Source organism: Phalacrocorax carbo, chromosome 7 (genome assembly GCF_963921805.1).
Source record: "Phalacrocorax carbo chromosome 7, bPhaCar2.1, whole genome shotgun sequence".
In the NCBI taxonomy this organism is placed as follows: Eukaryota; Metazoa; Chordata; class Aves; order Suliformes; family Phalacrocoracidae; genus Phalacrocorax; species Phalacrocorax carbo.
In genome coordinates this window covers 1,023,772-1,051,429 of record NC_087519.1, presented here as the reverse complement: position 1 = coordinate 1,051,429, position 27,658 = coordinate 1,023,772, and the positions used below count along the sequence as shown (strand labels likewise).

At 46.4% G+C, this 27,658-nt stretch overlaps 1 protein-coding gene across 2 annotated transcripts; it reads right to left on the bottom strand.

Annotated features, from left to right (window-relative positions):
* GOLM2 (golgi membrane protein 2) lies at positions 1-25,482 on the bottom strand. 2 transcript variants are annotated; one of them, XM_064455965.1, is made up of 10 exons: positions 24,812-25,482; positions 18,379-18,433; positions 17,268-17,370; positions 16,087-16,177; positions 15,047-15,191; positions 14,088-14,168; positions 13,635-13,733; positions 12,074-12,247; positions 5,906-6,073; positions 1-1,768 (listed from the first exon to the last, which is right to left on the bottom strand). In XM_064455965.1, exons 1-10 carry the CDS (start codon positions 25,136-25,138, stop codon positions 1,695-1,697), a joined length of 1,317 nt encoding a protein of 438 aa, XP_064312035.1. In that variant the 5' UTR covers positions 25,139-25,482; the 3' UTR covers positions 1-1,694. The 2 variants fall into 2 exon arrangements, with proteins under 2 accessions (XP_064312035.1, XP_064312036.1); XM_064455966.1 differs by lacking the exon at positions 5,906-6,073 and having other exon boundaries at positions 24,812-25,481.
* Between the last annotated feature and the right edge of the window lie 2,176 nt (positions 25,483-27,658).

Sequence of the window (27,658 nt, the reverse complement as noted above, 5' to 3'; positions counted from 1 at the left end):
TACTTTAAACAACTTAATTTATTAGAACCCATAAATGCTGTTTTCATTAGAAGAATCAAGTTAACACCTAATTCAGGGTGAAATTACAGTTTAAGACAAACGAAAAACCATAGTGCTTAAATACAGTATTTACTGAAGACTGCTATTCTTAGAGTCCCGGTACAGGTTTATGCTTATCGTGTGGTATTAGTAGGGTATCTAATTCTGAGCAGGTTCAGCATTTTATTTTCAACTGAAAGTACATCACACCATGCAAAGGGCTATTCCCCATCTGCCTCCCAGAAGTACAGAATGAAGAGCTCGAGCCTGGAACAAAAAAAAACCAAACCCCAAAACAAACAAACGAACAAACGCCCATGAGATGCATCACCGGAATCCAAAATTTTTATTTCTTGTGTATTTAAGACTGATTGGTGGAAGATCCCTGTAGCCAAAAACAACAAATAAAAAAATCGTGAGAGCACTGAAATTGATTTAAAAGGTTTGCTGAACTGGCGTCGAGCAAACCTCAACTGTTGCTTCAGCTTGGAACCTGAGTGCAGATAAAGTACAATCACCCACGTCATAGGCCCCAGAATTTCTTTTCACAGTAGCCCTTTTGGAGAAGCAGGCTGGGTTAATCACCTGGATTTTCACTACTGCAGATCAACAGAATTGTTTCCATAAAATTCAGAAAGTGCTGAAACACAGAATACAAAAAGTATCTAACTTACAAACCTGCCGACATAGAAAATCAAAGCGTGGAACGTGGCAGATGTTGAGAGATCCGTGCCAAGGAAGTCAGTCGTGACCTGGCTCGGGGGCCGCGGCCCCGGGTGGGCGCGCCGGAGCCAGCGCAACGCTGCGCACGCCCCACGTGCCGCGGGTAGGGCCGTGCCTTCCGCTGAGGTTCCTGCGAAGCCGACGTCGCCTTGCCTGTTCCTAACACGCTTGCTCTAACGCATACACGCAGATGTCCTACAAGCGGTGCTGGATTATTTATATCACCCTTTAAAATAAGCTATTAGTTACACAGCTTTTTCAGGCTGTATCCAATTATTAAAATTCTAGTATCGCCGCTTTCCAGCTCTAGCTACGAGATTTGGTCATTGTACGTGAGAATTAAAGTGGGACTTGCTTCCGAAGCCTGTCACAGCCTTTCCTCAGTTACATTAAGGAAGGAGCAACTGCTTAAACATTCAGTTTTCACTCTCAAGTGATAGCTCACCTGCAAAATACAAAAACACAGCGCTCGTGAGAAAAGCCGGAGTATTTTTGCTCGTACAGGTATTACTGTAGAAAAGGAGGAGTCCTTTGGCTGTACATGGTTTCCACAGTGTATTTGTTACATGAGATACAAACTGTACAAGTTCTCCAGTTTACAAAGTTTTCTAAATTGCAGAAACAATTCGGCCCGTATTTATAATGTCGGTCTTAAATGTAAAGATTATTACAGATAAGGTACAGTCTAAGTAATTGGCTCAATGTAACAACAAAAATGTAGTTTTGGTACAATTTGCAATAGTACAACTATGTACATATGTACAGAACTCGCTCCTTCTGTCACTTGGCTGACTTTGAGCGTACTCATCACTTTTAATTATCAGCTTCCTTTAAAGTAAGAAACTCTGGAGTAAAAACGGTTCAGTTCTGCAGCACTTCAAGTTCCTCCCTGGCGATCTCTTCTCATCCACAGTTCCTGCTTAATTCCAGCCTTAAAGAACACCATCGCTGAAGCGTGGCTTGCCGTAATCAACGAGGTCATTCTGTAGATCTCTCTCTTCATCATCTGCAATTAAAATACTCCGATCAAACCCGATGTGATACCTCTGAAAAACCATTCAGCATCTTTCCCAGCAGCGCTGCTAACGCACACACCCGCGCTGCGCTGGCCCCGGCTGGCTGCGGGAGTGAAGGCACCTGGGCCTGCGATCACCAGTCCAGCTGCCAGCACTCGGGGAGTCGTCCCTCCTGAAGAACGGGGGCTTCACACTCTTTAGTATCTTTGGCTTTACTGCAACCGTGTTTCAGAGATTTCTTGACTTAAGAGATTGTGGAACTAGTTAAACTTTACTACCATAATTTGAGAATCTTCCTTTAGAGGTTTCGAACTCTCCCACTAAAACCCAGCTACAGAGACGGCTACTGCAGCCACTTACACTGCCCTTTTCTAACCCGTTCTAGAGCTAAGGCACGCTGAGATTTTGCAGAGGTCGGGTACCTCACGGGAGGAGCACAGAGCAGCCAGCGTGACCCCCCCCCCCAGACTAAGGTAATGCTTTTTCCACCTACTCTGCAGGTTTGAAAAATGATCCCTTCCACACAAACATGGCACGGCACATTTTTCAGTGATGGGATTTCCGCTACCGCTGGAGCTGACCTCACCATCAGTGTTCTTACATAGTGCTTTCTCGTATCTCAGGCTTGAGGGTAAAATCTGGAGACAGCCTTTTAGAAAAGGTAAAAGGCAGCTCTCAGCCTTTTCAAACCTCTCACCAACGGGAATCCCCATTCTCTCTCTCAGCCCTGCTGAAGAATCAACCATACATTTTTCACAGCTGAAACAAACCCATCTAGGCCAGGCTCCTGCGTGACGAACGCTCGGCCCCTTGGTGAAGCCGTCTGCTCTTGCGCTGCAGAACGGCCGCGTACGCAGCCGGGGCCGGGAGCAGGGCAGGGCCACGGGCCGTACGCAGCCCCGCAGCTGCCGCTAAGCCGCCGCTCCAGGCGTGCCGCATCTTTCCCAGCTGCGTTTGGTCTGTCTTTAACAGTGGGTTTACAGCTTTGTCCTTGACTGGAAGAATGAAGATGTTTCATCTCATCTTTCAGACCCAGAATGACTGGCTGTCTCCACCTCTGTGCTCCGTCCTACTTCTTGACTTCTCTTTGGCCTCTGGTTTTTGAGCCTTGTGAAAAATCATAAAATAAAAACACACCCTCGTGCATCCTCAGTATAACCATTTACTGTAGCGCACACAAAAAAAACCATCAGGAAAACGCACCTTCAGTATTTCTTTCAAGTGATGTTTTCAGATATCATGTTCTGCATTCTACCTGCCATAACTCGGCTCTCCCCTGTGCAGGTCCCCAGCCTCCTTCCCTCAGTAAATGAGAAAGCCCTAAAACTTCCACTTGTTTCAATTAATAAGCTTTTGCTGCATTTCAGAGCTGTGCTCCTCTACGCTCAGGGAGGATGCTCGTTCACAGGAATGGGAAACAAAGCTTGGCCTGACTAAGCCTTCTACTAGACCATCGGCTGCCTGAAGCCCCCCGGCCCTTCCTTACGACAGGACGTGCCAGCCTGCGGGTGGTGGGTGCCCGATGGCAGCCGCTGGAGCTGATCCGCAGGACACACGCCTTTGGCTGGCAAGAAACTACAAATGCAGCACATGGGCATCGCTTTTGTACAACCCCCCACCATCCAGCCACCACACACACAGATTTACGACAGCAGAAGCCAACGACTTCTAAGTATCACCTTGCATTCCCACCAGGTGCACCGAAAGGAGGAACGCCAGATTGGGTGCTGGCATTCACATGAGCCTGGCTCCCAAATCTGTGTATTTTCCTCTGATAATTTCACAATCTAAGGCCCACACATTTCTAGTGGCAAGAGAAAAACATGTTTAATTAAATTGCTTTGTTTGCACATGCCACATGCTTTGTTCCAGCCTGATGCAAAACCATGTGATGTTTTCCTAATACTTTTTAGACAGAAATTCAGGGTTTTTTCCTCCCTAAACAATCATAGCCTCCCTCCTTCCAAACCCCCACAATGCTACCCCTCTCCTACCCTGCAAACAAAGTCACGTCGAGAGTAAATCAGACGCTTTTTCTAAAACGCTGCTTCTGGAAGGGCGGCCTGCCACGCTGTCTGACTTACATCTCAAATCGAGTCAACAAGTTATTAAGAAACAACATAACAAAGGGCTTGGAAAATTAAGTCTGAGGTGGTAACATATGCTGCTCAGGCTGTTCTTCATGGAGAGGCTTCCAGAAGTCACTCTTTAATCTTTACTACCAGGTACTAAATCCATTTTGTCTGTACAGATATTCAGAGGGGTTGATCGGAAAAAAGATTTTCACCGAGTCCAAACTGAAAGCCCCCAGAGCAGTGGAGTGAGAGGAGGTACCACGTCTCAGCGGGAAACAGCTTTCTGAGGCCACTGTCAGCGAGAACTCTTTATTTCTCCAAGTAACCCTTGCCTAGCAAGCTACATAAGCACAACCTCTGCAGTTTTTAGCGATCTTCACCTCTTACTACCCTGGCATACCCACCCTTTCCGAAGTGGCATACAGGAACACTGTTCACATTACCGGCAATACTTCACAGCCTACGTGATCTCTAACTCTTGCTACCCAAAGCCACTCGTCTCCCTGCAGAGGCCAGCACGGCCATGCACTCGTGCTGGCCGGCAACGCAGCGCGGAGCTCCGAGGATGCCTGCGGGAGGCCAACGGTGGAAGCCCGCACGCATTCAGCAACAGCTCCGTGGCCTTGGTTAGAGCTGCAAGAGCCATGTTCTGGAGTCCAGTCCAGCAACTGCTGTGGTGAGGAGCCAGGCGTCGCCCGCGGCTTACTGAGGGAACTGAGCTCAAGAACACAGAAACACAACCCACTCACTGCTTCGATTTGCAGAGCAGAGCTCAGACACACGAACATGCACGACGTTCCCTCCTTTCCTTTTCATTGCAAGATCACCATCATGAGACGCCAGTCTCCTGCTCCCACAGCCTCGGCATAAGCAGCTCTACATCTCCTGTACCATCTTTTGGAAGCCAGCTTGCACGAGTGAGTTACAACCCCATGACAGCCCATCAGAGGAACAGACGTCAGCAATCCGGGGTGACCGAAATCCGCTGCTAGGTTTGAGCGAAAGCCTGGCAAAACAGGCCACATCTTCTGCAGCAGCAACAGAATTTTCATTTTTATCAGAGTTAATTAATTGCCCAGGGTTCTGATCTGTGCTTTTTCTTTTGCTTGTTCACGACTTTCAAACTACCAGCCCAGCCAAAAAATGCTTACACTGCACAGTTAGATGCGTGCCCACAGAAATCAGTTGCTTTTTATCAGCTTTTCCCATTAATTATGCTTGGATACCAATTAAATACATGTCAGAAAAACTACCAGCTAGAACACTTGCATCGCAAGGATTAAAATCAGGGTGTCTGTAGAACTCCAATTGGGTTCCTCCTCCCCCCACCTCTTTATTTTGCACTTCCCTTAATTGGAAATACTATGTATGGTTACACAAACATTCTCACCCTACAGACATGCAAGGCTTTCACAAAATACCACCAAACAACTAGATGGAGAATGGCAGCCGAGGCGGCAGACAGATGGCAGACGAGCAACGGAGAGGCGCCGCGCTGGGACGCATGCAGAGCGGGAGGCGGCGCGCATGCACACACAGGGATTAGGCAGCACCACGGCCGACGTTTGGTTAGCACGGGAAACCAGGAGCCTGTTGAATCTGTGTACAACGCACAAAAATCGCGCGTAGAGTCACTCGCTGAGCCCTCGCGGCATACCGCCTCGAGGCAGGCGCGACAGGAGCGGTAGGCAAGAAGACCTACGCTTCTGTATTTGACATCTGCTTTAGTCATGTCGAAGCCTCCATCCCCGCTAGCCAGATACCAGATTTGGGGTTTTAGACAAAACCATTTCTGAAATTTGAAGTGCCTCGATTCTTCCGAGCAGAGACTGTACACACGGGTGAAATAAGGCACCAGCATCCTCTCACGGGAAACTGCTGGGACGTCGCTTTCAAACACAGTGGGACCGAATTTTAAAGATTGCCTAAAGCTTGTTTATTCTCTATTAGAAATTTTTGATCAGCTAAAAATAGCGAGGCTTTACACAAATTCAACAAGTAAACTCAGCGTGGGTTTTATTACAATGGGATGGAGATAAGGCCCAAGCTCACCTTGGACGTCTTCTTCTCCACCATCACCATCCTCTTCCTCATTGTAAGCCAGCTCAGCCTGTTTGTCTGCCTCATACTCACCCACGTTACCATCATCCCCATTATAATCCGCCAGTTTAGAACCCTGCTGCGGATCAACAGGGGACTCATTCTCATCAAAGAATCGGCCTGTGAAGTAGGCAAAGGATTAAGTCAGAAGCAGAGAGGAAGGAAATGGGAAGGTCCTAACTGAAAGCAGACCGCAGGTTAGACAGTCGGGTGGCTGTGGGAGCCTCAGCTGGCGGAGAAAGGGGTTAGAAGGGGGAGGGCTCGGGCAGGGGGAGAACAACAGGCTTGTGGAACGCCTCCGGGCAAAAAGGACGTCCTCGGTCGGTCCTCGGTCTTTGGCATTTGGACCTTGCGAAATCTGGTTGTTACAAGCTTCGCTCTTTGGAGGAAAGAGCCCGAGTAAGCACCCAAACAAAAAGCTCCATCTCGGACCACCTACAGACACTGACAAAAGTTTTCTTAAAACGCTGAAGGGCATGCAGCAGCAGCTTTTGCAGCTAGGCTTTTCCCTGAGGGGGACTGGCATTTTTCTACACACAACGAAGCTGTATTTTGCCGCCTTCGTATATGGTACTGCCTGCAGAGCGTGTGCCACACTGGCAAGGGTGAAAATCCAGCAGAGATCTTGCATCTCTGAATGGATCTTTTAACTACCTAATTCAACGGCTTTACGCTCTGGTTTCCTATTAAGTTTTAACAGTTTTCAAAACGTTCCAAATCCAGGTTTTTTTGTCTCCCAGAAAAGAATTAGGAATAGTTCCAGATACTGAGACAATGCACAAGAAAAATGAGAATTAGCTGGAACTACAAAACGACTGGAGAGTCACCCAGGAAAGATCAACGGTGTAATGGCGAGTTCAGAGCTGGTGTTTAATGGGATCCAGGGAGACCTGTGCAAGCCCAGTGCAGTTCAGCCTGCTTGCCCGTTGCTTAAAGAATGCAACACTGAGTGAGTCTGCAGAGGATACAAGCCTGGAGGGATTATGTGTAAATGAAAAAAAATAGGATTAAAGTGCGATACAATCTTTACAGACTGGAAACGGACTGAGAAAAGTCTGCTGAGGCAGATGTTAAGTGATTCACAGCGGAAGCAATTAAACAGAGAAGTCGAACTGAAGAATGTGATTTTAGTGTTAGGATTAAAAAAGAGGTTCGGGTTACAATGAACAGATGTAAAAATGAAATTTTTTTCTTAGAACAATGAAAACTATCATGCGTGGCGTTATAAAAATCAGGACAGAAACAGTAACATAGCGCTTATCTGGGTGGGGAAGAAAAGCAGAAGAATCACATCTAGTGCGGCTCAAACGTACAGAAACAGAAGTTTGTTATTTTCATAAAACAAGCAAGAAATTATGATCCATTTAGAAATCAGAAGTTTAATACATTATTCACTCTCTATTCATTGCTAATTGAGTAATCCTCACTATTATTGTTTGTGGTTTTGGACACTGCATTATATATAAAAAGCAGACAGAACTGTACAATTTGCACATGTTAAATATAAAACTATGGAAAGACAAATGAATGCACTTAACTTACAGAAAAAACGGGCCTGTAGATATGCCAGAAACGCTGTGACCAACAAGCACTGAGTAAATTTAAGCTGACTGAAGGAAAGGTTCCAATATTCAAAGGAGATCCTAGGAAGCACAGCAAGCCCGCACAGGCTGGCGAGCTGGGGCTCGCGGGAGCAGCCCAGCGCTCAGGACGGGCGGGCGAGCTCGGGCTCCCGCACAGCCCCAGGACGCGGCTACTCCTCCACTACGGGTGCTTCGTTCTGCGTTAAGCATTTGGTATTTTAGCTCAAACTACGTCAAAGGCTGAGACCCTGAGCACACACAAACCTTGCCAGCAGTCGTTCTGGGCTAGGCTTAGGTCTTGACAGCAACTCCAGCGCCTGTGCGTGCAGAGTCAGGGGTACGAAAGCTTTAGGCAGGAGGTGACCTCCCACACAACACCAAGAGAGCGTCAGTTCTCTAACACAAGGCATTGATAATGGTCTTGCAATACAAGGCTTCAGGCAAACACCAGAACAGGAGTGGCTGCTAACTGGAGCCAACAGCGCACAGATAGCTTTCTGGAACAGAGACAAGACCTGGGCTCCTGATGGCACTGGGCATCTTTCACATCACTCCGAACACAAGGCAGCGCCCGTAATGCAGCCGTTACATGGACTGTCTGAGGCACAACGGAAGGTGTCGTCATGGAGCACAAGAGGTTAGTGACAGCACAGGATGCCCCATGAGGGTGTCACTGATGTAAAACCTGCAGGTAACATTTCCCGAAATGCATTCTGAATAGACCTATGGGGTATTACTCAAAGCTGGATCCTCACAAACATGCTATAGAATCACAGAATGCCCTGAGCTGGAAGGGACCCACAAGGACCATCGAGTCCAGCTCCTGTCCCTGCACAGCACAACCCCAAATTCACACTGTGTCTCTGAAGGCCTTGTCCAAGTTCTTCTTGAACATCGCCAGGCTGGTGCCATGATGCCTCCCTGGGGAGCCTGTTCCAGGGCTCCACCACCCTCTGGGGGAAGAACCTTTTCCTAATCCCCAACCTAAGCCTCCCCAGCACATCTTCCTGCCATTCCCTTGGGTCCTACTCAGAGCAGCTGTCCACTGGCTCAGCACTAAGGACCTACTTACAGGACAACTTTCAACAGCAGCATGGACTGCAGGCTTGCTGCACTGCGGTTTCTTCCCAGGGTGGAAGGTAAGAGCAGAACCAGCAACGCCGCTGCCGTCACTTTCAGGTTCTGCTTCTTCTGAAGCCCAACAGCCACGATGTGCCCATCTCTGTACCTTGTACCAAAGCCACTTTTTAAATCTAGGCTAGCAATATAAAAGGAAAACATCTTTTGGAAAGAAGTTCTCCGGTTCTGAAACTGGGCAGACACCCTGACCAGTGCCGGTTACTCGTCTCATCCCGTGGGCTGACACACAGCAAGTTGTGAAGCGCTCAGTAACCAGAACCCCAGCCAGGGCACTGCCTGCAGAGCACGCTGTGTGCCAGAGCTGGGCTCCTCTACGCCAGAGGGATGAATTTATCACCAATGGGACCTTTCAGAACTCCCACTGCTGATTGATCAGGAAATCAATCTTCTACAAACCTGGGATAGCTGTTTCCATACGTGAGACACAAATTCTCTCCCTCATTGCATCATTCCAGGGGACAATGTAAGTTATTCCAAACATGAAGGAGCAAAGAGAAAAGGAAAGACTAACTGGTGATGATTGCTGACTCCTAGGTGCCCTTCCACAGCCTATGAGGGAGATGTTTCACCCACTGCTCCTGCCTACAAAGCTAGCCCCCACACGGTTCCATGGAAGACAGCCAATCCATTTAAAAACCCCACCAACCGAAATACAGAGCTGTCACTTCAGCTGCAGTCGCTCAGCCAGACAAGCGCAGCACCTTCAGGAAGGTCCTTTGATAAATTCAACAGTCTTGTGCATCTCAGGATACAGGGAGCGGAACAAAAGCTTGCACAGGTTGCATGCCAGTTTCGAACACACCTATCCTCACTTCATCAGAAGGACCCAAATGATACAAAAATAACTGAAGCTTTCCCTAAAAGATCTGCTTCAAAAAAAAAAAAACCAAAACCAAACAGTAAATTGATGTCCATTCCCTCCCTCTTCAACCCTGGTCTTTTCAGAGATTTTTTTTTCCCCACTCATACTAAAGCCTATTTATTTTTTATTCTGTGCCCTGAACTCCTTCCAGCTTCCCATCGGCTTTCTTCAATATTTAAAGCCAGAGGATGGCCTCACGAGAACCAGGTAAGACAGAGTCAGCTGCTCCACCTTATCATTTGACATTCCTGTTAACACATCCCAGAAGAAAAACCTCACTTCAAACATTCGTTAGTGACCGATATCCACTGTTGGCCACATCGTTTCTGACTGAACCGCTCACTTTCTGTTTGTCGCTCACTCTCTGCACCTAATTCTCTGTTCTGAATTGCAGACTACTTTGTGTCTGCAAACTTTTACGTTGCTGAAACCACATCTCGTGCATTGTTTATCACCCAGCGCTCAAAACACCAAGCAGTGCCAAGCAAAGGATGCATCTTTGCGAGCTTCACAGAAGCTTTTCAAATAAAGCCCTTAGCAATACACACGCCTGGAATAGTCTCTCCTTAAAGCTGTGCGCCCACCGAACGGTGAGCTATTCCTGACCAGGCCTCCATTAATTCGCCTACGACAGCCTCATTCCTGGTTTTACTGCTTGCGTTCCTCTGAATATGTACTTTTCAGATCGCATCACTGACACAATCTGTTCTTGAAAACGCCACATTAACCACTTGTCATACTAAAGTCAAACTGATTGAGAATTGGTTCAGTTACCCTTCCAGGTATCAAAGCCAGGCGGCTGGTCTCCACAGCTCCTCAGACCTCTTTTTAAAGACGTGCCTGCTTGCGGTACGACGGTACCTCTCACAGAGTTGCTAGTGGTAAAGAAACCGTTTTGGATGGCTTCGCAGACCTCTTGGGTAAGGGCTGGCACCTCCACAGGCATCAGCTTCTGGCCCCTCGGGGGGCTGCAAGGAGCTGGGGGAGGAGGGAGGACACTGAACTCCCACCTCCCTGTGCACCCCCTATGCCAATACCCCGCCTCCAGCTCTCTGCTAGCACACCTGACTGGATTCCCACAGGCCCCGTTTTCATTTAACCTCTGCTTCAGAACAGCAGCTGAAACATTTTACAAGAATAAGCGGTGTATTAAACCTATTTCTCTCTTATTCAAGGAATATTTAAGAGATTGCCAGAAGTTAACATCTTTTTCCTGCAATTTCTCCCAGCTACAGAAGCGCCACTCCAGTTCCAGGCCATAAAAGAAATTGCAACAACTTAACTCTAACAAAGGGAACTTCCCAAACTAAACCTTTTATGGCAAAAATGAATTCAGTTTCAGGTTCCTGAGGGTGACCCTAGCTTTCAGAATCCTTTTCACCGATCACTGAAACCAATTCATTACTTTATTTCAACATAATTGCTGCTTCTGTACCATTTGTCCAATCCACAGAATTAACACAGGTTTCTGGCAGGAGGCAACAGAATCCTTTTTTCCTCCCAATTTGCGTGACTGTGAAAATGGCTGTTCTGATGTAATAACTTGTCAACTTGGAGTACAGACAGATCTTAACCACAGAAACCAAAGCCTGACTGAAAGCTACTTAGCTGTGAGAACAAAGGAATGTGAAGTTGATTTCATAATAGCTATATGATAAAGAAAACTCGTACTTGGGTGAGAAACAAGATAGTTCAGGACTGTTTTCTCTTCCAGATGGCCCTTCCCCATGCAAACACTGAACAACTGGAAGTAGCTCTTTTAAGCTCTTTTAAGGTTACGGCGTACCTAGCCAGCACACTCCGTGCTATACTTGGGAGCGCACTACCTCCGCTGACACCGCCAGACACTCGTTTCAGGGTAGCGTTCCTATGGGAAGGTGCTCGATGAAATGCTGTAGGCAGAACGCTCTCCCAGCGCTACGCTAGCGGCTGCAACGTAGAGACGCGCCTCAGACGTCAGTTCACCGCAGCCGTAGGTGCATTCCACGTTCTGACCCTGAGCCTCAGCAGGTAATACGCCGCCACCACACACGACAAATACATCATCTGCTCTGTCTGAAGGCTCCTTTCTTGAGCAGATGTAGAAGAGAAGGGCTCTGGGAAACCTCCTCTCTCAGGCAAACAAACTTCTGGCCAATATAGCTATGCCACCATACAGACCCGCTGCACAAGGGCTGAATTCTTATGATACTGTCCAGAACACCGTATTTCAGTCAAGTAATACAGCGTGAATGTAAGTAACTTGGTATCATGCGTGTATCAAAAGTCTTCACGTAATCTATTTGAATGTGTAGTAACTTCCAAAGACATTTGAAATTCCTGTAAGCAAGTATTTTTTTTTAAATGAGTGAATATGTATCTGAAAGATGACACAGGCATATCTTTCATGCAGTAACCTATTGCATTTCTTTTCAGGCTTACTCTCCAGAAGGCCACCCGCTGTAATGGTTCCTACCTTCCAGACAATCACAATTACAGATAGAAAATGAAGTGATTTTCTTAATATATTGAAGTATATGATATTGGCCAACTTACTTTGCTTCATCTTCTGCAAGTCACTAACTCTGCTCTTTGGAATCTTTATATGGTCCGTTTCGATTTTGTGTTCTTTCTGATTTTCCATGTTTTCTTCAAAATTCAAGTGCTGGAGAGAATTTGGAGGGATCTGCTTCGCAATATCAGCATTTCCATCATTGTCACTGTGCAAACCTATAGAATGAGGAGGCGTGTTCGGTTTTCATATGGTTCCAAAAAGAAAGCTACAACATTATTGCAAAATTTAATCAATCACATTTTAATACATAATCAATCCTAAGTTGTTACCTTGTCAGCTGATTTTCTATATGTACTTAAATGCTTGATGAAGCCTACAACAATAATACTTATGTATTTTTTTTTATCCTGCTGATTCTGCTTTTCAAATCTACTAAGCCTCATTTATTGTTTCAAGAGCTATGATCTGAGGAGAAGGTGGCAATAGGTCACAGAAGTCATGCTAAAAATAATAAGCAGAATCACAGGACTCCATAACCAAGGAATACAGAAACCCCCGGTCCCCTTGAAATTCACACCAACCTTCTGTTGATAAACTCTAAATTCAGCGAAACAAGGTTTTCACTTGCTATCTTTCACATTTTCTCATTAATAAAAGTCAAAATGAAGGACGACCTCAGAACAACAAAAAATGAACTATTTCAAAGATCTGACATACACTTCAAACGTGTACATGTGGTTCTGATATTCTAATCTGCTTACACATCCACTGCGGAGGGAAAGAAATTAAGAAATACTTCTGCTGCCTTTTTTCAAAAGGACCAATAATGGGCCTAACAAAACAGCTCAGGCCGTTCGGTCGTGTCACAAATATATAACGAGTACGTTGTATTTAATGTTTTTTAGCAGGACAGTATTTGAACATGCCACTTGCAGCACAGACAGAACCTCCTAACATTCTCCTTGACATTAAAGTAAAGTGACTTGATCCACAAGTGTTAAATTTATTTTCTATGGATTTGTGTCCTTTCTAACCGCAACTCTCCTAAACCCTTTCACTGCAGTACTTTTAGTTCTCTCGTGTCCCAGACCGCCCCCACATCACCCTCAAGCGAGCTGCCTGCAGAAACAGGAAGACACTGATCATACTGCTGGTTAATCCCCGAGTGTAACTGGCTACCAACAGATCAACAATCAACTCCTGATGGTATGCTGGCCCTAATTAGTACCCCTGAGGAGCAGGACTAATTTCAATTACTCTTCTCTGTCCAGTGGAGAAATCTTGAAGCACTTACCTGTGAAACTTTTAGCTCTCAAATTTGGCTAAGTTGGTCAAAAGGTTCAGCAATTACTAGGTGGGACACACACACAGACACACACAGAGATCGTACAACCAGCAACCTCAGTGCCTCAGGAGGCCAGACTCAGAATACACTCAGTCTTGTATCCTGCAGAAATCGATCGTTGTTTTTCTTCTTGTAACCACATCAAACATGAAAAAGGGGCTGGCCAGGTACATCTAACCTTCATGATATGGGAGCAGACAGTAAATGCTAAGTTTCCTACAAAATGTTGAGTTGCCACCTGCTAATAAGAATTTTACCTGGTGCCAGATTTGGAGCATGGGGCTGCTCAGTGGGAAGATTTATAACAGCTTGATGACCTTCACTTTTAGGAGCTGAAATAAGTGGCTTCTTTAAAGCTAAAATAAAACACACAGACAAAAGCATTAACATGAAACAAACAGACACTATATACCAGGCCATCTTCTAACAATCCCATCAACTTTTGTTGTTGTTTTCTGGTTTTTAAACCATAAATTAAAACATAAATACAAGATTTCCAGAGGGTGTGGGATATTATCAGAAGCATTCAGTTTTGAGAATTCAAGCCTCTAAAGCTCAGTAATAATTACCAGATTTTACACCCCACTTGAATTTTATTACCGTAGACAGATATTAAAACTTCGCATTCACTATGAAAGACATGGTATTCAAGCAGAATATATACGCCACCAAGAACCCAAATGTGGAAGTATTAGAATATTTCTCCTAACCAGTGGGAGTATCTTCAGCTTTAGCAGGGTCATTATCTTCTATTTCAGGCATGCCTGCATCTCCTCCTGGTTTAATTTTCTCTGTAAGACAAGAATAGGATATTCTGCCTTATTAACCTTTAAGTCTGCACAGTGAAACTCCCTCTCGTGGAAGGCTCCAAGACCAGAAGAAAAGTCCTTTACCCACAGGACACATCCCATATTGCTAACACAGCTACAACATTCCTTATATTGTACTGTCAAAGTGACTGCAGACTGCTTTGGAGCAGCGCTCCCAAAGTCAGCGCGATCTTCAGAAAAGGATGGGAAACAGATGGACTGCTCTTGGTAGCAGAGTAAGAAACGCCTGCTGCAAGAAGCTGGCCAGAACAGACACTGAACTGATACAAAGAGGTGCTAATTCAGCAGCTCAAGAAGCAGAAACAAAGAGAACCCATCTGCCTTTCAGAGACGCCTACAGGGAGGAAACAGTTACTCCCTGGGCCCTCCTGTACAGCCTCTGAGAGGCAAAGGTCCCCCGGGCTCCTGCTGGCCTACCCAGCCAGCAACCTCCCGCAGCACTTTCAGGGCTCCTCGCCTCCAGCCGCCTTCACTGTGCAGATTCCAGCTCTCCAACAGCGTGCCCCTTCCCTAGCTTCCCCCCAAGGCACAGCTCACAGGGAGCGGAGGGGCAATCCCCAGTTCGCAACCAGCCACATGAGGAGGGAAATACCAAGTGAACCAACAGCGAACAGAAAACTCTGCAAGAAACTACTTTCATAAAAGGATCCAGAGAAAGGACATGCCAATCTCTGCATACCTATAAACTCTAACTTAGTACAATCCCATGCAGCTAACCCAGTCATCCGAGCCAAACAATTCATCGTCCTACTTCAGAGAAATGCACGGTTCTGTACGATACCAAAGGGTAACACACAACTGGCCCGTTATCTATCAGAAATGACTAGAAAAGGAAATACCTTTGCCATTTACAACGTGATCTGAAGGCTGCTCATTCTTCGCTGTGTTTTTATCTTCTGCCCCTGTAACAGTCTTAGGTATTGCCTGCTCATCATTACTGGGACTTACTTCAGTGTCTTTACTGGACTGAATTTTTTGTGTGGCCTGTTAGAACGAATTCACAAGGAAGCAAGATTAAGCACATCCCTGGAAATTACAAAACTAAACCCCTCAAATTCAAGATTACTTTGGGTCAGCAAAATCGCATTTATGAATTAGATGATCAAAGCAAACACCTGCAGAAGGCCTCTATACGCAAACCTGAACCCTGAGGGTAGGAGATGAGAGTACGGAACACACGGCTGAACACAAGATGTAAAATACAGCGTGGCTGGGTAACATTTCATTTGGCATATGTAGCTCAAGTATAATGCAAGCAGGTTGAGGCCTTAAGCCTCAGGTCACAGGCTCTGAAACAATTCTAGATTTTAAGAAGTGATTGAAATCTACTTCAGGTCTGCCTTATTGTCTGAAATGCGTGTAAACGGAGATGAAGTAAGGATATTAAGTTTTAAGAAAAGCAGGTTATTTCATCTGTTTGTAGGAGACAGGCCCACATTCTACTGGCAGCTTGCACCAGATCATTACACCCTTGACACCATTCAAAGGCCATTGTTACTCGCATCACATTAGCGCCTCGACACCTCAGCAGAGATCGGGTTCCCCTTTGCAATAACCTACATAAGGCTGTAAGAACACAGATCCTACCCTGGAGAGCTATAAAGGAATATCCGTTTTACAGAGAAGAAACCAAAATCCTTAGCAATGATGTCACGGAGCAGAGCAAAGAATTAAGCCCAATCTTCAAAGCTCAGTTCACTGACTGAGCAAAACAGGCAGATGTTCTTACGCTAATACCCATTTAGGGCTGCTCAGGACAGTATTTAACAAAAAGTTAGGGGAGAAATGCCCAAGGCCTCCGTATATCTGAAATGCTGAGTCAAACAAACAGCACAACTTCGGGCTCTTCTAATTCAACAAAAACTTAGCTGTGCATTACCTTTTGTTCCCGTACAACTTGGTCCATTAATTTCTTCATGTTTTCTTCATGCTGCAGTCTCATTTCCTTGATCTGCTGCCCACACTGCAGACTTGATTAGAAACACATTATGAGTTATATTTCATTTGTTGTATCTGCTCTCCCGTAAATCAAATAGAGGGAAACAATATGAAGTGGCACAAAAGGCCAAACCTGAGGTATAACTAGATAGTCTGTCCAAAAAGCCTTGTCCTGGAATGTGTATGGAGTGGAAATGGACTGAATGCAGAAAGAAAGCAGAACTGGAAAAAATAGGGACAGAGCAGAAAAAGAGTAAAATAAACAGAATGGCCTTGAACATATTTCCTCCAAAACCTGGAAAGCAATCGAGAAGTCAAGCTTCACAGTTCGTCTGTCATCAGCATCTATTAATTCCGCTAGGAAAGCGATCTATCACCCATGGCTGTCAGCACAGAACATGCACAACTACTACTACTATCGGTTACCGCTACCAACTCAAATAACGAGATCTGAACGACACAGCCAAGTGTCCCAACCTCTCTAACAAGCCACACAGAGATCAACCTCATTCAGCGGAACTCCCGTCTCCCACAAACCCACAAATACTCAAAGCACATCGAGTAAAGAATGTTTTTGTGTGCATGAAAGTTTCAAACATCTTCTCAAGTATTAGTCTCCCTCGTTCCTCAAAGCTTTGGAAGTAGCTGTTCTCCCTGCTTCTCCATCGTAAACGTTAAAGGCTGAGGTCAACTTAAAACGTCAGTCTACACAATTCTTTCAACTTCAGGTGAAAAAAAATCAAATTACACTTTTAGAAAGACTGCAGTTAACAGCCCTGGCGGCTTACAGAACTGTGTCAGTTAAATACTTGGAAGAGTTTAATCACGATCTCCCTGTTGTAAAAAAAAAAATGCACTGACTTAAAATCGCCCCAACGCTGAACAATTCCAGTAAGCCAGATTTTTCTTAGATCATTTCTCACTTTGCGGGGAGGAGGAGAACAACACAAAACACAGAACTTCAAAATGAAACAACTGGCTAAGTCAAAGCTACGTCACCAAGTGAGCACACTCAAGTTTGAAGATTAGCAGAAATAGGATTAATTTGCTCTTTTTAAGAAATACAGACTTCCATTACACACACACACAACCCTACAGTTCCTAACATTCTTGAAGACGTACCTATCATATTCCAATCTCTTTGTAAGGTAAGTGTTGTTCTTCCTGTACTCGTGAAGCTGATCTTCCTGGCGAATGAATTCCTGACGTAATTCTGCTAGTTGTTCTAGAACAAAAAGCAAAAATCAACGTGAGTATAGAAATATAAGCAAAAATGTCCCATGGCAGGTACAACTTTTGATATTGCTATACAAGTTAAAAATTTCCTCAAGTTTTATGTTACTCTTCTAGACATACTTTAAAGATTCTTAAACTGACCTGAAAAACATGCCAATTTACTCCTGTATGCCAGGTGTCAGTAGGAACTATACAATTCTTCTGACAGTATGCCGAAACCCCTGAATCTTTCTTTACCTTTTCATTCAGAAGACTTACACAATGCTAATTCACCTATCTCTTGGAAGTCTGATTAGTTTCCTGAAAGATCCTGTTATTCTGAGCAACACAGAAGTACGACTAGGTTACTTCAGGCACAATGGTCAAATATTCTTTTTCTGCTGTAAGTGTACAAAAGGAGGTTCCTTCACACTCGCCACAAAACCAATACGTATTTCCTGTCTTCACAACTGCTCTAGAAGCTCTCCCTGCTCCTCAGGCTACAAATGATTGTTAAGCTTCCTACTATTTCAAGTTGGAGCTACACAGATACAGGCAGAAACGCAAAGTACAGTGTCTGCAGGCATGTACCAGTTTTGGCATTAGCTGTTCCAGGTCACTCAAACCCACGCAGTAAGATTACAGACACTGTAATCATGTCTGTATCTAGCAGCCCAAGGAGATGTTTTCTGGACCTTTTCTAACCTAGTGCAATTACCACCATGTTGCCGATCCAAACCATACTAAACTGTGTATTGGGTCATAAAAATGGTTCCAATATCCTGGACGTAAGCAGTGTCCCGAATACTTATTCTTTTTGCAGACGGTAGAGCAAAGTATGTGAGCGCCAACCCTGCGCTTACGCAGAGCGGGTAATGAACATAGTGACGTTTCACATTATGCCATGTTCCAGCATCACTTGGTCTTTCACTTAAAATGCACTTTCTGCAGTGCCTAGGCAGTTAAAAAACACGGAGCTTCAGTCTGCCGAATCACCATGTGGCCGTGAATTCCTTACCCTTTAAGCGATGTATGTCTGCCATTTGATAGGATATGTTGTTCTGCAGCTTAATCTGAAAGGAAGAAATGGTTATGTGAATATAGACAGTCAGCAGGTCAGGGAGGGTTTAGACTGCGACAGCTCAGGCACGTGTGTGTTCATTGTAAAGACAACGCATGTAAAGGATTTTCAGAATGGCAAAGTTCTTGTAAATATAAGCAACATACATTTAGTTCTCTGTAGGTGGCATCACCAACCTAAATGCTGTGTTTAGGCTTTGCTAACAAGGACTTACATTTATTTCCAGAACATATTTGTCTCAAAAAGTAGATTCTGTCGGGACTAAAATAAACACGCTGCATTCTGATACTGCAGAAGACAACGGCGTTTTTCCAATGTCAGAGCACAAGTGTATAAAAATAAACACACAGCACCATTAGCAAAACCAATTTTTACCTAATGTATACTTAAAGTAAATTTTTTATGGGATGCTACCTAGTGTTCATAACACACATTTTATTTTTAGGAGAGCATCTGACACCAGTAGACTCCCACAACAGCTTTTAATTTGGTATTTTTAGTAAGGAAAAAATAGCAGTTACAATAAATAAGAAATGCGTGTACACTAAGTCATTCAAGACGCATTGTCTTGTTCTTACATAAAGACATCAGGCAACACTGATGCTGTAATTATTGTCTTGCAGCTTTACCATCGGTATAAACCGTAACTCTAGAAGGGGCGCGGACAGAGGTCTGTCTGTCTGGGGTTACAAGGTCAGAACTACCTCTCAGGACACCAACACGCAGTACAAGTACCCCTACTCTGCCGCAGGGCAGGGAACACAGACACACACACGGGCTGTTTCAATGCCCACACAGATTTTGAAGCTCAATGTCTGAGTCAGTTACCTACATTTCCTGTCAAAACAAACAAAAAGGAGGCATGCCCTTACTTTAAGACTTCCTCCACCCACCTCTGCCTTCCTTTTTATCAAATTATTTATTTCTTTAAAAACATTTCACATAATGCTTTTGTTTTCAAAAGAACCACTCGATCTCCGGGCTGTCTGATTCCATTTGTCCCATATGGGCTGAGGCAGGCATTTATAACTTAAGGAACTACGGCCATGCAAGAACTGCTGAAACCGTGATTTTCCACAGAACACAGTGTACACGGAGGCACGCATCCAGCAGCTTCAGTCACATAATAGAGGCTCCTTATGAAGCAGAGCACTCCATCGAGAGCGCTGTTGGTGCCAGACTGCAGTCTCCTGGCTCATCCCTAGCAGCAATGCACACGCAGGCAGCGCTGGCAGCAAACCCTGCCCCACGGCAGCAGACAAAAGCCAAGAGGGTTTCTGGAGCGTGGAGAGGCACCGCGGCGATGGCTCGAAGGCCCAGCCACTTCACAAGGCTTTTCCCAAAATAAGACAGACTGGCAGATGATGCAATCCTTCAGTAACCTGAGAACCCCCGCCATATTGCTATGAAACAGGACACAAAATAAAACCACCCAAAAAAGGGACCCTTAAGGAGCCTTCTCAGCATATTGGAGCCCTGCACTGGAGAATCAGACACATGCTCTGCCCACCAAGACGTTTAAGGCGCTCTAGTTACAGGATGCACAAAGAACAATGCTCAGTTAAATAAAGCTTCCTGTGCTTTATTCCAAAAGCAATAATCCCAGCAGTGGGGACTTCACCCAGAGCACACCGCAAGCGTAACGGCAAGCCTTTCTGTTCCAACAGGTGCCTGTCTTGCCAGCTCACCATCGAACAGATACCAGGTCAGGGAAATGGATACAAAAAGAGTGATCTGTGGAGCATTAGTGAAAAAGTATCTTTCCCTCTTTTGCAAAGCCACTAGCAATAACGACCAAATTTTCTCCTGCCTTCCACTCCAGTGCAGTTCTTTCCCAGAACCCAATAAAACTACAAAGGAGATCCTGGAAAGTAGTGGGTTCTGTTTTCAAAGCTTTATCTATCAGAATTCAGAACACAGAAAGCCTTCCCACTGGCTTGCTTCTGCTCATCCCATAAAACATTTGACTTGCAAAGGGCTGGGGGAGGGCTGCCTGTCTGTTAACAGGAGCTTAATTTGAAGATAGCATCAGTTTTATCACACAATCTTTCATTCTGGCGATTTTGACTTTCAGAGAAAAGTGACAGAATTTATATACATATACATTTGCTGACAGCAAATGTCCCTCATCTGAAGGACAGAAAGGGAAGAAGCTGTTTTATGATTCATGGGATCTGTTCCACCCACACATGCAAAAAACCCACACTCCACAAACCATGGCGCCAGTCCAGTTCTTTCCAAGCTGTGTCCTCCTCGAGTCTAGACCTATTTGCACTGTTTGTATTTCTCAGTGGCTTCTCAGATCCTTTCCAAAGCAGTTGGGATGTATAAAAGAAATTCTCTGTAGCCCAGTGAGCCCTGAACAGGAAAAAAACATTAAAACCCCTGTGCGTGCCGGAGCTATGTAAACACAAGGCAACCTCCCAGTGCTCTCAGTTGTTAGCAGTCTTGTCAGGTACTGAAAGGTGATGTAAGGAAAAAAGTTATCAACACACTGGAGCTTATCGCTGTGTATGGCAGGACGGAATGCAGGTGGTATTGCTTCCTGATGAAGTGGCAAGCTGTAAACATCCACCCATACTTCCCCATGGGTCTTGTCTTTACTTAGCAAGAACACCCTTCCAATTGCCTGCCGAAGCAGTGTGAGCAGGCATCTGCACTCCTCCGGGCAGCTTCGCCAGCCCGGGCACTCCCCGCGCACTGCCAGGGCACGAGCTGGAGCAGCACAGGAGAGCTGCTTAAAAGTCTGCGCGCACAAGGGTCTATATGCCACAATTCCGTGATCCTTCTACTGTCATCAACTGCCCTTCTCAGAACAGGCAGCGCTACTATCAAGCAATTAGTACAGTGCCAGAGATGACGTTGTGATCATCGGGAACACGAAGTAAGATTGGAAGATACACTCAACACCACCGCTGTAAAGCTACAGAGCTTTGCAAACCGAGGAGCTATCAAGCAGTTTTGGCAGCAAAGAACATAACCAGCTGCTCCCAAAGATGTTTTACTAAACAGCTTCACCCTGTGAAGCACCATTCCTAGGCACCAGCTAAGGGGCAAGGCTGTATTACGCACCTGGCATTGCCAGCAATAGCTATGGAATGAGAAAGGCACGCTCCTGAGAGCTGCAACAGCAAACAGGGCTACGAACCCCTACGTACTGGATGGTTGCCATTTGGAAGCCCTCCATCACAAATTTCTGCCATTCAATCATTTTATTGAGCTTACGGCAAAGGGATGTGTAAAGCTATGAAAAAAGAAAGTATCCTCACAGTATGCTGCAAAAAAGCATGAAATACTAAGGAAATTAATGCTAACTCTACATGAATCACCTCTCCCAACAGCGGGGCAGCCACTATCCCTGGTGGCCTCCAAGAGGAGCTCCAAAAGAGAACTCCTCTGGTCTGTTCTGAGGTCCAGCAGACCATCAGGAGACCATCAGGATGAGCACAGGGTGATAGAATTCCCAGGAACTCAGGCTTTTTCTTTTCTTTTTAACGCAAGACACCAGGTCACGCTACTACATTTGCTCATATGAGCAAACAACATTCTGCAGCAGTGTGACTGGCTTGTTAACGCACACAGGGGGAGGGAGGAGAGAGACAAGGGTTTGGGCTTGACGACAGATTTCACTGAGCTAGAAGGAAGCTGCCTGCAGAAATTCCAGTTGCCTCAGCACTGGGAAATGCACACTGGATTTACACAACCACAAGGCAAAGAATCTCTCATGCAGACAAAGGAGCACAAAGCAGCACTGACACTACAATGAGCACCAGAGTAGCATCTTTCAAATGAGTTTTCTATGAAATAAGCTTGGATCTGTTGTGCTTGCTTGATACCCTGGGAATTACCAGTGCTGGTGTTTTATTACAGCTCCTGCGTTTTGGACTAAGATCATTGGTAAAAAGCAGTCTGTTCAAAGAACACCCTTGCCAAATTCTATTCTGAGAGAAAAAAAATTATCAGTCAGGCCTTCTTTGGTCAGACACTTCATGCCTATTACTCATTTTTTTTGTAATGGATCTTTTTTGTCTAAAACAGAGCTTTACTCTCTAAGGTACAGTCACTTAAAGGTTGGGGGGGGTTTATGGGTGGTGTGTTTTTTGTTTTTTTATTTTAGAAAAAATAGTGTTGTTGCCACTGAGAACATAACAGTAGCTGACATGGAAAGAAAAGAGAAAGGGACAGGGACTGGCTATTGATAAAACGTACTGCTATTTTAGCCTATTAAGGCACACTGAATATTTTGAGCACAAAAAGAGAGGATATTCAAGAGCTACCAGCTCACATGGCCTTAAATGGCAGCTTCTGGAACAAAGAATGAAGATACAGGGCATATACTGCAGCATGCATACACTTAACAACAAAATTAATTTGTGAGGTTTACCAGCTGCATTTCTCTCGCTCCGCTCCTGCTCTGCCCTGTGAGATGCCAGACTCCGAGAGCGTTCAAAGACCAGGCAGATTTATGGAGAACAACAAAGCGGTCAGCAGGCAGGTGCAGCTCGACAGCACCTCAGCTTGTATCATCATGTGCATCAAAGCAGGCTCTGGCTTCCAGTAACCCTTGCTAGACACCCCGCCTTAGCACTTGCATTTTGTCTCTTGGTGTCCTTCAGTAAAACGTTACAGATTTCAAGAAAATACACATTTCTTGTATTAAAAGCAAGCCTTGCCATACAGCCCAATAACCGACAGCTTACTTGAATGCCACCAGCAGAGTTTACACCCTTCAGTCTGTTACAATCACGCACGAAGCAAGTTTGTTGCCCTACAGACAGAGGCTAAATCAAGGGAACACAAAATCAGCTTCACCTACGTAAAGAACAGCCATACCGGTCTAGCCATGAACTCACGTTATATTCTTACCCTCAGCAGCCTGCGAAAGGGCGTTTCAGCTCGGCGCCCCACTGACCACCTCCCGTGTCTTCAGGCTACCACCACCCGTGGATGCTTGCTTTGATTGTGGAGGGTAATGAACAACTAAACCTACTTGCCCTCTATTTGCATGTAATTTAGAAGTTTAAAAGAGACCCAAAAAACCCCAACCAAAAACCCCAACAGTTTAGAAAACTACTAGTTTTCTGTCTTTTACCAGGGGAAGCATCTTTGTTAAAAGCTAACTGACTTCTTTGAGTTCAGCTTCTCTTACTCATCAAACTTAACTATTTCGATACCTGTATATCTGTACACCTGTCAAAATAGTTATATATTTATTTATAAGTTAAACTAGATTTTATGGTATCACAACATTTATTATCACAATGATGCTAGCTGTATTTATTTCCAAATGGAGAGCACCAGTAACCACCATTACAGATCTAATCAGGGTTTTTTTTATTCCAATCTCAAAAAAAATTTTAAAAATTTAAAAAATACGTTTGCTGAACACAGCAATTACTTCTTTTTAATGATTCAGGAGAGAAAACAGAACTTTAATAGAAACTTAATCGGACCAAAGGAGTCTAATCCTGTAATGAGTCACGTATTTATTCAGATATTTCTGTGACAACTAACTGCATTTTCTTATACCGCTCATCAACCGCGTGACATGAAAGGGCCAGAAAAGCAAACTCAGCCAGCAATGAGACCGAGTGGGAGATTTCCATAAATCCTACTGTGGTAAACGGCGTCCAATTAGCAGAATTACGAGCTGCATACAAAGAGAGAACACGACTGAGCATAAGAACTTGTCTGCTTAACTCCTCTCTACAGAGTTGCCTGTGATGATTATGAAAGCGGAACAGTGAAAGTTGATGCATTCGCTCGTTTTCCCCTTCCACAACAAAAGAAGTCCGCAGGCCACCTCCACATAAAAGAGCAAGCTGAATTTTGCATTGGCTTCTCTCTTTGTGGCTAATGAAGATGACACATTATGCCAGCAGCAAGGCTATTTTTTTTTTCCTCAAGTATATGGTGGCTGCACGAGGACCAGAGCCTGCCGTGCCAGGCGTTTTGGAGGGGCAAGCTCAGGGTGCTGCACCTGAACACTACGCTTGTCTCATTTTCCTTGAGGCCAAACTGTAGTTTTAAAGCTTTTTGACTGATCGTAAGAGATCAAATAATCTCAGCAGAGGAGAAAAGCTTAAAAAAAAAATAGAAAGCAGCTGTCTGGAGATCAGTGAGCCCTCAGAGCTTTCCCTGCTGGCAGGGACACCGCCTTGGCCGGACGTTTCCAGCCCTTCCCAGGGCTGCGGCCCGAGCGCCCCAACAGCGGCCGAAGCCACCGCACCGGCTCCAGAGAGCGGTGCCTGCGGGGCTCCCTTCGCCCCCCGGCCGCAGGCGCTGCGGGGCCACCGGCCACCGCCGGGAGAGGCCCCCCCGGTGCCCCCCGGGCCGGGCCCGGACCCCCCCGCCGCCCCCTCCGCTTTACCTTGCTGTCCTCGCACTTCTTCACCTGGCCGTCCCTGGCCTGCAGCTGGCTGCTCAGGTGGCTGTAGTCGGCCTCCTTCTGCTCCAGCTGCTTCTTGTGGGAGTCGACCTTGCCCATGAGGTCCGAATTCCTCTTCTCCAGGCGCCCCCGGGCCACCTCGGTGCGCTTGGCCTGGCTCTGCAGCTCCGCCACCTCCTCCTGCAGCAGGGCCTGGCGGGACGAGGCGTTCCAGCAGTTGAAGGCGAGGATGGCGATCACCACCAGCAGCGCCACGAAGACGAGGGAAGGCAGGCGGCCGCCCCTCCGGTTGGCCCCGAAGCCCACCATGGGGGAGGCCGCCGGGCGGGGGCTTCACCCGCTCACCGCCTCCGCCCGCACCTTAGAGGGGAGAAGCAGGGGCCGCTCAGGGAGGCGGGCGGCGGGCGGAGACGCTGCCCCGGGGGGCCGAGCGCATCCCCGGCGGCGGGCCCTGAAGTGGGCGGCGGGCCCGGGGGAGCGGGCGGCCGAGGGCAGCGGGGCGAGGGGAATAAGCCGGGCCGAGGGCAGGGCTGTGCCCGCGCTGCCGTGGCCGGGCAGGCGCCGCTCCCGCCCCGCGGGGAGGGACGGGACGGGACAGGCCGCAGCGGCGCGCACCGCCCACCTCACCGGCCGGCAGCGGCCGCCCCGCCGCGCCCCTTCCGCCGCCCCGCCGCGCCCCTTCCGCCGCCCGCCTCTCGCGGGAGCGCGGCCTCCCGCCGCCGCGCGGCGGTCGCCATCTTCTGCGGGAGGGACGCGGGGAGCGGGAAGGGCGGCCGTGCGTGTGTCACCGGCGCTGCTAAACCCGCCCCTCCTCGGCAGCACCGGGACCCCGGAGGGGCGGGCTGGGCCGGGCCGGGCCGCTGCGGCAAGATAGCGGGCGGGGTAGGGGGAAGCAGAGAGGGCCGTTCCGTGCTTCTGAAAGGTGTTTCCTGAGGAAACACAGCGCGTCTTCGAAATTATGTGAGGAAATTAGTTCTTTGTCTTGCAATAAATACTCAGATAAAACATTTGTTCTTAATGAGATCGCCTCGCAGACCATTGATGTGCCACTAGGGCACAAAACGCCTCACAGGGAGGGGGAGACGGAGCTGCCCTGAGGCGCGAGTGGGTCACGGCCGCTGTCTCACCTGTGAGGGGGGCACATCATAACAAAATGAAGCGTACAAGTTTTTACTGCCTCAGAGGCTTTTTCTCTCCCTGTGATAGGATTTCAGTAATAATTCTGCTGCGGTCCTGTGGCCGGGCACCTCAGACAGGAGAAAGTGAGCTGCTGTGGCATAGTGTGTGTGTGTGTGATACAACCACCAGACCTCAAAGCTGCAAAACAACGTTGAGAGGATGTGGGAGAAACAGAAAGGGATCAGCTTTCCACCTAAAAGGAGGAAGAAAAATGGCATTGAAGGCATGAAGTGTAAAATGCATTCCTTTCCTGACACACAGCATACACGGTGCGGAACCTGTCAGCTGTGATAATGGTGTCATGGCATATACACCCCTTTCTCTTTTCACCTGACTCTAGACTGTACTTGCATCCCAGTATTTGCATTTTGGCACTTTTCATTGCTGCTATACCGGTAGCCAATTAATTCGCCGATCTGCTTGCTGCAGATGGCGGTGTAGATTCACATTCTAAATGCGGTGTTGCAAATCTCACTTCACTGTGAAGCTAGATAGTTAAAGGTTTTTAAGTCCGCTCTGTTAAGCTTGTTCTTTCTGGATACGCTTATTCTCTGCAAACCTGAATGCTGTGAGACAGAAAATGTTTGTCTAAATAATATAAGTACAATGTAAACAAGTTTGAGCTCAGAACTATACCTGGATTTTTCACACACCTTGATTTCTTGCCAACCTGTAGAAATTTGCCCGGAAATCTCTCCCCACGAAGCACTCACTGATATTTCCCCCATCCTGTTCAAGCCGTCTCTGTCAGACTTCGTGCAAGCTCCCAGCTCCATAGCTGGCAGCAAACGGTCTCCCTCGCAGCAGGGAGCTGGGTGAGGACTGGCCCCTGCACGTTTCTTGTGGTTGCCTTTGCATAGCCGGCAGGCAAGGCAATACCAAGCAGTCTTTTTCTGATTAATTTGCCATTTAATTTCAGCCATGTTCCAGGCCCTGCGATCCAGAGCTAGTCTATTCTTTTCCTGGTTGGAAAGGCTGTGTTCCTGCTTTCTCTTCCTGAACTTGACTGGAACCTTAAATTGTGTGTTGGAATAAAGTGCCTCTTGGCATCTTCAGCTCAACCTCTGACCAGGATCTTGGCTTGTCCTTCAGCATGGGTTCTCTTGGCTTCTTTGGCTCTTGGCCTCGTCAGTGTGAGCCATTGCCTGGTGCGTGCTGCATGGTTGTTGTCGTCAAACACAATGGAAGCACAAGAACCAAATTTTAAACACGGTACCTATTTTGGAGAAACTGAAGGATGCAAAGATTTGTTCAGGATTGTATCAAAAGCTTACGTGCTTCCAGATCTTTCTAGTGAAGAGCTGCTCTGTAAGAATAGCCATAAGGTATGCAAATTTAGCATCCTTGTAGAAATAAAAAAAGTCAAAATGTGTGCTGGTAATGTTTCAGTTTGGAAAGGGGAGCTATGCAAAACGAGGTTTGTCAAAAGAAGAGTGTTTAAGGGGTTGTGATGCGGAGATTGCTTCAAGACAGAGTGTTAGAAACTCAGCCCAGGAGCATGTGGCTTACCAAGACCCTCCAGAAGATCTCAGAAATAGCAGAGTGCTGTAGCAGAGCTGGAGAGGCTATTTACTGTTAAAAGCCACCTTCCTAGGAAACAGAAGTTGTGTCCGAACAGAGAAAATAGAGAAGGCCATCTGTCGAGTTAAA